This window comes from Crocuta crocuta, unplaced genomic scaffold (genome assembly GCF_008692635.1).
Source record: "Crocuta crocuta isolate KB4526 unplaced genomic scaffold, BGI_CrCroc_1.0 scaffold323, whole genome shotgun sequence".
NCBI lineage: Eukaryota > Metazoa > Chordata > Mammalia > Carnivora > Hyaenidae > Crocuta > Crocuta crocuta.
The window spans coordinates 2,806,101-2,817,619 of NW_027536465.1; the positions used below are offsets into that span (position 1 = coordinate 2,806,101).

General features: G+C 53.8%; 1 protein-coding gene across 1 annotated transcript in view; it reads right to left on the bottom strand.

The window, feature by feature from the left end:
• Nucleotides 1–11,519, bottom strand: part of SLC15A3 (solute carrier family 15 member 3) — a gene marked incomplete at its 5' end in the record, with an annotated part of 13,127 nt that extends 1,608 nt beyond the window's left edge. Inside the window, 7 exons of the mRNA XM_077748824.1 lie at nt 888–1,046; nt 2,472–2,640; nt 3,345–3,455; nt 5,311–5,458; nt 5,708–5,776; nt 7,774–8,063; nt 11,061–11,519. Of these exons, the coding sequence (XP_077604950.1) occupies nt 888–1,046; nt 2,472–2,640; nt 3,345–3,455; nt 5,311–5,458; nt 5,708–5,776; nt 7,774–8,063; nt 11,061–11,519 (1,405 nt within the window). The remainder of the gene's footprint in view (nt 1–887; nt 1,047–2,471; nt 2,641–3,344; nt 3,456–5,310; nt 5,459–5,707; nt 5,777–7,773; nt 8,064–11,060) is intronic.

Below are 11,519 nucleotides of genomic sequence, written 5' to 3' on the forward strand. Positions count from 1 at the left end.
GGTGTGACTATGGCCCCCAGGAGAAACTTCAACATCCGGGTTTGGCCCTGCACCTCTCCAGTCTTCCAGACACTCCCCACGAAAAGCTCAGCTCTTTGCCTATGCTGTTCCCATTGCCTGTGACACCTTTCCTGCTACCTGCTGAGTTCTGCCCCCGCTGCCCACCTGCTTCCTTCCCACCTCGTCCTTGGGCTTTCCCAACATCCCAGAGTCCCTTCCACAGTCCCCCACTGGGTTTTACTGTCTGGGGGATCCCCCTCCAATTCTGAGTGAGTCCCACCCGGGCCCAGCCCTGGCCTGCAGCTGAGGAAGCTGCCCGCTGGCTGAGTGAAGAGTCCACCCCCACCCTACAGCTCTGGCTCACAGCCCGGCCGGGGGTACAAATCTGGACTGCCTTATTACAACACAGCGACCCATGTGCTGTGATAGATGGGAACAAAAGGAGGAAAGGACTCCCTCTGCCTTATGTTATCCCATCTGTGATAGATGGGAACAAAAGGGGCCTCGGAAAGGGCCTTATGGAGAACCTGGCATTTAGGCTCAGAAGTGAAGGGGGAAAATAGTCCTTCGCTGTGAATCTGAAGCAGAGGGAACAGCACTTGCACAGACATGTGGGGATGAGGAACGTGGTGCCAGGGACTATGTGGGAAGTCCTCATGGGAGTGTCTTAATCCTCTCCAAATCCGCAGTGCCCATCACACTGCCTGGCACAAACCAAGGGCTAGCAAGTCTCCACTGGGTGAGGGCAGCCCTACTTAGAGAACCCGGCCTTCCTCCACCCACATGCACTTGAGAAGCTGTGCCTGCGAGGCCGCTGACTTTGCTTGAGGCAGCACCAGGCAGAGCCCATCACCTGGTGCCACTGCAGGGGGAAGGGTCCCGGGTACCTGGGATACTGGCAAAAATCTCACTGATCCCGATAAGCAGGTACTGAGGGGCCTGCCACCAGATGGACAGAGGTGCTGCATAGTACACATTCTTCCCGATCTTCTGGGACACCGTCTCGTTGCGATGGATGTACTGTAAACGCTCCATCTCTAGGCCTCCTGGAGGGGGGGAGGGGGGAGGGACTGTAGCCAGGCCCACTGTGTGCAGCTTAGCCCATGGCAGAGCATGGCATACAGTAGGTGTTCACTAGGTGAACTGAGCAGCAGGTAAAGAAGAGAATACTGGCCTGGAGGCAGGGTGGAGGTCCCAGATTTGAGTTTCAACCCTTTGATTTTTGCTTTGGCAGCTAGGAAGCTCGGGATGAGGTTTTGCAGTCATTCACAGGAATGACTTGCATTGAGAGCCTGTTACGTGCTAGGCATCTAATATGCAGCCTTGCAAATTAAAAAAAAATTAGGTTAAGCAACCAGCCCAGAGTCACATGGCTTATGAGTAGCTGGGGTGGATTTGAGCCCCGGTGTGTCTGATTTTGCCACTGGCGCCATTCGCATGCGATCACGTGACTTGTCTACCACTGCATCAAGTGTTGCAGAAGGGTTTTCTAACCTGGTGTTCAAGCTTCGATTTCTCTCCTTCCCCATTGTTTAGGAGACAACTGCACTATAGTGAAATGAATACCGGATGTGGTGTTAAGTGACTCAGGTTCTAATCCTGGCCCTGCCACGCTGTGTGACCTTGGGCAAATCAGTTAAGCTCTCTGAGACCCAGTGCTCACTCAGATGCAAGGAGTAAGAATAAAAATCCCAGGGTTGCTATGAGGATGGAACAGGACAGAGCGCATTAAAGCGCGTAACTGACAAAGAACTTGGTTTGGTTTTCATCCTTGTAACACAATACTATCTATTGAGCTTTAATCCCCCCTGGCTCCTACCCCTGTGATCCAGGCATAGTACTGGGTGTTTTACAGACGTTACCTTTTTTTAATCCTCAGAACACTCCTGCTAGACTACATTCCATGAGGGCAGAGCCCCTATCCTACACCAGGGATGAATGAATTACTATCCCCATTGTAGAGGTGGGGCTCGCAGACGCTAAGTAACTTCAGAATCATCAAGTTACTAAGTGAAAAGGACTAAGGTTTGTGCAATAGCATGAAAAGCTTCTTTACCAGAAGCTTACAGAAACTTCTTTACCATTTTATAAATGGCTGCAAATCCTTTAGAACCAGAGGAAGGAAGAGAATCAATGATAAGTTCTTTTTAAGTGGCTACGCGTCTGAAACATTCATTGAACCCAAGTATTGGGCGCCTGTGTGCATTAAATGAAAAAGAAAGGAAGAACCTTGCCTTTAGGAAGCTTACATCCCACTGGGGGACATCTTGTTCCCTCTCTTGGCCTGAGTTTCTTCATTTGTCAAGACGAGGGGAAGCTTGGACTGGAGGAGGACAGTCCCCTTCAGCTCAGACCCTCTGGGAAGCCAAGATGGCACCCACGGCAGGAAGGTCTTCTTGGCCCCCTGGCCCACAGCACTAGCATCAGCCCGAAATGGAGCCAAGCACCCTCCACCTTGTCCCTCCACTCACCGGCCACAACCACGGAGGCAAAACCAAAGAACATCCCCAGCGCCATCTTCTGCAGGGCTGAGGGCAACAGCTTGCAACGCAGCAGCAAAGGGTCCAGCAAATGATCCTTCACAGGCACCAGGATCAGCACCACCACGACGTTGGCCAGGAGGAGCCAGGCTTCCGGGGTCTGGGCAAGAGGGAGCCAAGCAAGGCAGGCTAGCAGAGCAGAAGGGGCTCTGGGCTGGAGTTGGGAGAGCTGGCCTCCGGACCCACCCTGGCTGAGCCGCGGCCGGCCCCTTTCCCTCTCTGGAATGCACATTGCTCAGCTGTGGACATCGATGATGGGGGTAGATCAGGGATGGAAGATAGGTTCCTCTGACCTCCGCCAATGGGGAGTGGCTGCCTGGAACATACTTGGGCCCAGCATCAAACATGTCAAGATTCATCAGTGATGTCTTGCCTGGGTAGGGAACAAAGGTAGAGCGGCCAATGTCATTTAACTGCCAGCTCTGAGGGCCTTTGATTGTATGAGTCTTTGAGATGCCAGGGGACTGGTTTGGAAAGTCCCGGCGAAAGGCAGACATCTGGGCAGCCGGGGGTCCCAGGGAGTGGGAGTGAGGGGACTCAGGAGAGACCCAAGGGTCCCAAGTGCGCCCTTCAGAGCAGCTGTGGGCGGGAGCAAAGCTGGCCTGAATTCTTCTGAGCAGTTGAGCATCTTGGCAGGGTGCCTAGGCTGGGACACAGCTTTACCCACCTTCCAGGTGCTTTTCCCTTTCCCTGAGGACCCCCTGCCCCCTGGGTGTGGAAGCAGCTTCATTTCCTTCTCTTTTTGTAGGAGGAGGCACCCAGGGCGGCCAGAAGTGGGGGCTGAGCACCCACCTTGTCTCTTACCTTGTAGCCGCTGCCCTGGGCTCTCAGAGCCACAGAGCTGTTGGCCGGGTAGGCGGGGAAAATGGTCGGGATGTGGAGGTGAAGACCTTGCAGGACATAGGTGGACTGCATCTGTCAAGAGAGATGGAGGCGTGCCTGGAACAGACCCTCACCTCCAGCCCCAGGAGAGTCCCAGCTCCCCAGACAGGCCCTCCGTGGAAGTAGCTCGGAGCGGTCCCCTCCCCCAGCCTCAGGGGGGGCCGACCTCCCTGCCCTCCTTCCTCTGGGAGCCTCCTGCCTTCCTGTGCTCTGCTCCCCGACCTGTGAGCTTGCCTGCGCAGCCCTGTCCCAGAGCCTGGGCACAGCTGGGCCGGCTCACATTTGTGTCTCCAGGGCCTGGCGCAGAGCAGGTGTGGATAAATGGTTGTTGACATAGGGAAGATAATGACATGGCTGTCCCCACGGGGAGCTCTCATTTGACACCGCGGCCAGGCTGAGTCCCACAGGCTGACACAGCACAGGCACCATCTAGGCACCAACCCACCTGACTGGCTCTGGACACAGGTGCAGGAGCACGCTCTTGGGGGCCCAGTGCCCACTGATAGCCTCAGATATCACTCCTTTGGCTGTTATATAACACGGGGGTGGGGAGGTCCGGGAGAATCCCACAGGAGGGTCTGGGGCCGGGGAGGGCACTTGGGTTGCTCAGGACAGCAGCTATTTACCAAGTGGTACATAAGGATGTCAATATTCTGACAACCAGTATGACTGACAATCAGCCACGGGCACCTGCACCCCATGTCCTGTCCCCTCACGGACACCTTCTCTGTGCCACCTCCAAGTAGCAGGCTGGTCCTGCATAGCCCCCATCTTCTGTAATGAGCAACAACCTTCCTATGAAGGGGGTATGGAAGGCAATGACCTTGTAGTCTGGAGGTTAGAGGCTGTGGGAGGCTGCTGCCCACCCTGTACACCACACACACACACACACACACACACACACACACACACACACACACTGCTAACCCGCTAACCTTCCCCTCAGGAAATGGTGGGAAGAATGGGGAGCCTGGGTGGCTCAGTCGGTTAAGTGTCCGACTTCGGCTCAGGTCATGATCTCACGGTTTGTGGGTTCGAGCCCCGTGTTGGGCTCTGTGCTGACAGCTCAGAGCCTAGAGCCTGCTTCGGATTCTGTGTCTCCCTCTTTCTCTGCCTCTCCCTCACTCATGCTCTGTTTCTCTCTGTCTCAAAAATAAACATAAAAAAAAAAGAAAAAAACGGAAATGGTGGGAAGGAGTAGCTCTCCAACCTGGCTGAGCACCAGTGTCACCCAAGAAGTTTCTAATTCTAGAGACTTCCCCCAGCAATTCTCTTTCGGTCGTCTGGGGTGGGACAGGGGTGGCTGAGACACAGCTAGGGCGGGGAATGACCACTGCCAAGTATTCAACGCTTGCCCCTAACTGGCTGTGAGGCATTGGGCACCCGGCACACCTTCTCTGGGCCTCAGTGGAGGTGGCCGAGAACCTGGATGCTGTAAAGCTGTTAGAGCCTCAAAGCCACCTGTTATACACAGGAGGCCCAGACAGGTGGGGTGACAGTCAAGTCCGGGGGCCTCTGACCTGTCTCCAGTGTTCCTCGTGCTGGAGTGGAATGGTCGAGGGGCGCCTGGGTGGATCAGTCAGCTGAGCGTCTGACTTTGGCCCAGGTCATGATCTCATGGTTTGTGTGTTCAAGCTCCACATCAGGCTGTGTGCTGACAAATCCTCTGTCCCCCTCTCTCTCTGCACCCCCCTCTTTCTCTCAAAAATAAATAAACATTTTAAAAAATTATCAGGATGGCTTTGTGCCAGCCCTCAGGTAGCTCCAGTTCACTCTGTGAACCCCTGACCCCCTTTCCACATGCTCTGGGCTTTTTCAGTGAGAGCTGAGCCCAGTCGGGGGGGTTGGGGAGCCAGTGTCCCCCAGGACCAAAGGCCAAGATGCTCACCTGGAAGTACACCATCCAGTAGGGCACCAGGGTCACCATGACGGGCAAGATCTTCACCAGAACCTGGAAGTTGGCGATGTCATCTTGCGGGGAAGGGCCAGGCTGGGGAGACCTCCGCGCAAGCAGTGTTTCCGTGCCTTGAGGGTCTCTGTGGGGCCATGGGAGCAGCGGGGAAAATCACCACCACCACCACGGCCGCCATGATCCCCTAATCTAATCATGCCCCCCTATCACCAGTGACCAGAGCCATCACCTCCAAAATCACCCGTCTCTTCCCTCCACCATGAGCGCCACCTTCTCCATCCTCATCCTCATCGTCGTTAGGGAGGTGAGCGCCCCCAAAGCCAGCCTCCTGCGGAGTGTTCATTACACTACCAGTCACTGTCCTCGCTGTTACCTCCTTTCCTGCACAAGTGGCTTATCAAGACCCATCCCACCGGAGCTGTGGCTCCATGGTCCCGTGGTCCTGAGGAAAGTAGACCAGAGACTGTGGTGAGCGGAGTCTTGGGGGATTTTTGGCTCACAGCATCACTTTCCAGTGGGAAGCAGGGGAGTCCCAGTCCAAGCCTGACTCAGAGAGGCTGGCCCAGGTTTGATATAATCCCCCTCCCCCGCCAAAAGCCCCTGCTTGCTGTCTCCAAGTCCACCCTCCTCAACAGATGACATTACAGCCCTCTCCCCACGTGATGAGGAGGGAAGGGGCAGAGAGGTGGGGGAACAAGGAAAGTGATCAGGAAACCGGATAGATCAACCACTGATACGACCTTTGCCCTTTCCCCTTTGTCCTCACAGGTTTCTTTCTTTTTTTTTTTTTTTTTATTTCTAGGAGAGAGAGAGAGACAGCATGAGCAGGGGAGGGTCAGAGAGAGAGGGAGTCACAGACTGAAACAGGCTCCAGGCTCTGAGCTGGCAGTCAGCACAGAGCCCGACGCGGGGCTCGAACCCGCGAACCGCGAGATCATGACCTAAGCGAAAGTCGGATGCTTAACGGACTAAGCCACCCAGTCGCCCCTGTCCTCACAGGTTTCTAATCCCTTCTTGGTCAAGCGCCTTGCCTCATCCTTTGAAAATTAAAAAAAAAATTTAATGTTTATTTATTTTTGAGGTGAGGGGAGGGTCAAAGAGAGCGGGAGACACAGAAGCCAAAGCAAGTTCAGCCTCCGAGCTGTCAGCACAGAGCCGGACACAGGGCTCGAACCCACAAACCATGAGATCGTGATCTGAGCTGAAGTTGGACGCTTAACTGACTGAGCCGCCCAGGCGCACCTTGCCTCATCCTTTGAGAGGCCAAAAGGGATAACACCAGTGTGGTCATTCCCAAAGAAGGGCCACCATCAGCTTTTCTCTTCCCTGCCTAGTATGTGATGCCGCTCTACCACCGATGGGTGTTTAGTTCCCCTGCCCTTGAATCTGGGCCAGCCTTGTGGCCGTGCTGACCAATGGAATGAGCAGAAGCGATGCTTCTGCTTCCTTCCCTTTGGAACGTTCTCTCTTGGAAAGCTCCCTGCTCTGGTAACCCGGAAGCCTTGCTGTGGCAAGTTCTAGCCACAGGCGTGAGGCCACATGAAGGGGAACCGAGGCGCCCTTGTTGACGGCCAGCATGGAATGCTCACATAAGTGAGCTGTCCCAGATGTTCTGACCCCTTCGGGTTCCCCAGATGACTGCGGCCCCTCCGGTGACATCACAAGTAGCAGAAGAACTGCCCGGCTCCACCCAGTCACCCACAGAATTGTGTCAGGTAATGAAAGGTGGTTGCTTAACCCACTGAGTTCCGGGGTGGTTTGCTGGGGTGCAGCAGATCATTAAAACAAAACCCCACGACAATGCGCTAGCTTGGAAGAACACGTTCTGCACCTTTCCCGTCTCGATCCTCCCGACAGCATCTGTAATGGGCTCCAAGGCCTCCAAGTTTGCTTAGCATAAGGAGTCAATGAACTCAGGAGGGAGGGAGCAAAAGGAAAGCGTTGTGCATTCGCAAGATCAGGAACCATCCTCCCTGGGGGGCCGGCTAACGGAGGAGGGGCAAGCTTGGCTGACTTCTTAGACTTTCTTGTACTTAATGTCAAGGTGGTGGTGGATTATTTCTATCGTATCCCAACAGGCTTTGCTGGTACCGTATCTCCGTCATCACCTGCCATAGTCAGTCACCATGGCTTTACCTTCACTACGGCTGCTAACAAATCCCTCCATCTCTACCTTCATGGCCACCATCACCGTCAAGATCATTAACATCCTCATACTTTCTACCGTTAGTCCATCGCCAGGACCACCACCACCACCTTGACCTTCGTCGCCATCCTCCGTCACAGTGGGCAGCGCTGGCCCCTGGAGAGCAGGTTGTCGTAAAGGGCTACCTCGGGAGCTGGACCGGAAGGTTCTTCCAAGTGGATTGTGCCTGCCCAGGAGAAGCACGGCGCTTGCCCAGGCTCCGCGGCCCCCTTCACCAAGAGCCCTCTCCTTACCTGGCAAAGTGTCGGTGCCGCAGCCGGGGACAGCAGTTTTGTAAAGCAAGTTTAAGCATAGAGGACACTTGGCTGCCCATGGGGGGCTTGGTGACGAAGATGGGGGTGGCAAAGAGGAAGATGAAGAAGGCCAGGCCCACGCAGCCCACGGTGATGCCATAGCCCAGCGGGAAGTTGATGTTCTGCTGGATAAAGGCCACCACCAGCAGCGACAGCACAGCACCCGCGTTGATGCTCCAGTAGAGCCAGTTGAAGAAGCGGCGGCTGGCCTGGCGGCCAAGATCCATCACCTGCTGGGCAGGGGTGAGAGTAAGGGCCCAGGAGGTCCGCGGGCACCCCGCCACCATGTACCCGCGCCCCCTTTCCCACAGAGGCACTGCCTGGGTCAGAGGGCAAACATTCCAGCACTTCCCTAGTCCCTGATCACTAAATAGACACTCAATAAATATTTGTTCATTGAATGAATAAACTTTTCCCTGGGGAGTCACTTGTTAAGACTAGGACATTTTGGCACAGCTGTTTTTTCAGGCCCATGGCACACAGCGCTTTTTAATTTTCACCAAGGAGGGCACACAACAGATGTCCAGTGCATTTTCTTCCTTTCCGGCCGATGTATCCCTTTGTCGCTGACTGAACAACCTTCATATGCACCACCTTTATAATCAGAAGAAAGCCAATAAAAATCGGGTCTGTTCCACATTATTAAATATGATGGACGCGCATTACTGCAAGAACACTTAAGAGTCTAATTGAGAGTCTCCTCTGCAATTTGCAGATGCAGGGTTTTCTATCGTGGCCCATCCCTTCCCCCTCGACTTGCTCCCTCGATACACACAGGCAGTGGAATAAGGTTGGCATATCAGGGAAAACAGAGGTGGGCTCAGACAGAGCCCCAGGAGAGGATTCTGGCCTGGTGAGACAAAAAAAAAAAAAAAAAAAAANTCTTTACCCAGGATTTGGATCAATCTGCAACCGTCAGGCCCCAGGCCCCTTTCCAGTCTGCTGGCTCGAGTCAGCTGCACTGGCCGCCCCCACCTCAGACCGGGTCCCAGTTCCAACTCAGTAGCTCTGGGGAAGCGGAGGGGAGGGGAAGGGAGGGGAGTGGTGGGAAGGTAATTTTATTTCTAAAAGGCAGTGCATTTCTAAAAGGCAGTGAGGACTAGAGATCAGTTCTCTAGGTGATTCTGTGCACATTACACCCATCACCCTTTCAACATACCGCCACATCTCAAAATCGAAAAAAAGAAAAAAGCTCTCCTCTTTTGTCAAGCTTTACTTTCTGTAACTGCAGTGGTGGAAAAGTGCGTATTTTGTTCCTTTTTCAAAAATGAAATGAAAGTCCATACGGCGGCATTCCCTCGGAGGTTCTGAGGGGGTCCTCTCGGCAACCGAGAAGGAAGGGCGTGTTCACTCCGTGAGAGTTTTTGCTGTAGATTCTCAAGCAGGAAATTAAATAAGTCTCATTATGTGCAGCCACTTCCATTTATTAATTGGAAGTAAATGAACACGACAATTGCAGCTCTAAGGGGAAGAGCAGGCAGCCCATTCAGGATATAAATGAGCTCTCCCAAAATGAGCACTTTGTCAAGAATGATGGATGGCCCTTTCTGAAATCAGCAAGTGTGTTAAAGCTGCAGCCCCTGGCTATGGCCATGTGCCAGATGGTGCGGACTCTTCCCACCCACGCATCCTTCAGCTGACTGACCCCCCCAAATTCTGCAGCAGCCCCTCGCTGCTCTGATGTACCTACCCGTCACCCCCATCCACTCTCCACTGCAGCCAGAGATGTTTTTAAAGAACTCACATCCAGTGATGTCCACCCCTGCCTGAAATCATTTCAGTGTTTCCAAGCTATCCTAAGTCAGGTTCAGACCCTGTAGGGCAGCCTTCCAGCCTGGCCTCAGCCCGCCCACAGTCCAAGCTCAGTAAACAGGAGAATGCTCGAGAGCAGTTATCACTGTTGATGCCACTGGAGTTCTGCCACCAGGTGGAGGGAGAGACGGGGGACACTGGATGGTGGAGGCTTTCTGGAGGTCAATGAGGTCAAGGGCACAGGTTAAGGGCACCTGGCAGTAAAGTGGATGTCAATGAAAGAGTACAAAGAAGGGAAGAAGAGGGATTCCTATTGGTAGATGTTGGGGGTCTCCTAGCCTGAAGGAAGGTCAACAGATTCCAGAGAATGGACAGGTTGCCCTGGGGCCACTGAGTCCCCCATCACCAAAGAATCCAAACAGGCTGGATAAGGAAGTCCTTGGCAAGAACACCGGAAACCATTGGATGTTGAATTGTGGATGCTAGTTGGATGCAATGATTCTTTTTAAAATGCCCTCTTGATGATGGTGAATACATACAATGAAAGAACATTTGGAAACCAGAGACAATGAGGGAAAAGTACGACTAGTCCAGTGGCCTGATCCCACTACTGCTACAATTTTTTTCCTGTTTCCGTTTTTAGCTGACTCCCAGTCTTTTCATATGGCTATAATCATATTCTGTATGCAGTTCTGCCTCGATTTTGTTCACTTACACCATAGATGCTTGTTTTAATCATATTACAGGTTACTTAAAATTATTGTCTAATATCCTACTAAGGAAAGCTATCAAAACATAGTCATGTCTGAGGCATTTACTCATTTGTTTAGTAAATATTTACTGACTTTCTCCTACGTGCCATGCTCTGTCCAAAAGCATACAGAGAAATGCTCAGAAGTTAAGATATTTGCCCAAGTGCTCCTGGCTGGTAAGCAGCAGAGTTGGGATCCAAACAAGTCGGCTTGAACCAGCCTCTGTCCTGCTGGTTAGGAAGAGGCTTTCTCCTTCCCTAGCCCCCGGATCTCTGTAACACATGAAGGTGGGGTTCATGGGAGCGCCTGGGTGGCTCAGCTTGTTAGGCCTTCAACACTTGGTTTCCATACAGGTCATGATCTCCCAGCTTTGTAGGTTCAAGCCCCATAACGTCGTAGGCTGCGCTGACAGCAAGGAGCCTGCTTGGGACCCTTTCTGTCTCTCTCTCACCCACTCTCGCTGTCTCTCTCTCAAAATAAATAAATAAACTTAAAGAAATATGGGGTTCATGGTGGGGCCTGAAGTCCAGCTCCCCACTCCTTGACCTGCTCTCTATGTGAACTAGGGCAGGTTGATTAATATCCGGAAACCTCAGTGTCCTTATCTGTAGAATGGGCACAATAATACCACCTACCTCCTGGGTAGTTAAGAGAATTAAACTAGTTGAAACATTGAAGGTGGCTCACAGTCAAAGAAAACCAACTACCCACTACGGTCATTACCATCGTGGCCATCGTGACTGTTCGAGTTAGCTCCCCCTCTTCTTTCGAATAAGGAAACTGGGCGCGCAGAGGGGAAGTGGTTTGTCCGAGGTCGCTCCTGGCTCTGCGTCTCAGCCCCCACGAACGCCACTGGCCCTGTGCGTTCCCTGGGCCTCCGCGCGGGGCGGCCCGCCTGCCACTCACCTGGTCGGCCCCGAAGGAGGTGAGGTTGCTCCGGATGGAGCTGGCGGCCAGGGCGAGCAGCAGCAGCCCCGAGTAGAGCGTGGGCGCGCAGTACTGGGCGGGCGGGGCGCGCGGGCAGTCGGGCGACGGGCAGGCGGGCGCCAGGGAAGACTGGGGCACCTCCCCGCAGAAGGAGCGGCGGCCGTCGAGGAAGGCGGTGGCGAGCAGCAGGCCGGAGGCGCACAGGTAGAGCAGCAGGCTGAGCGCGATGGCGCGGTGGCGGCCCAGGTACGCGTC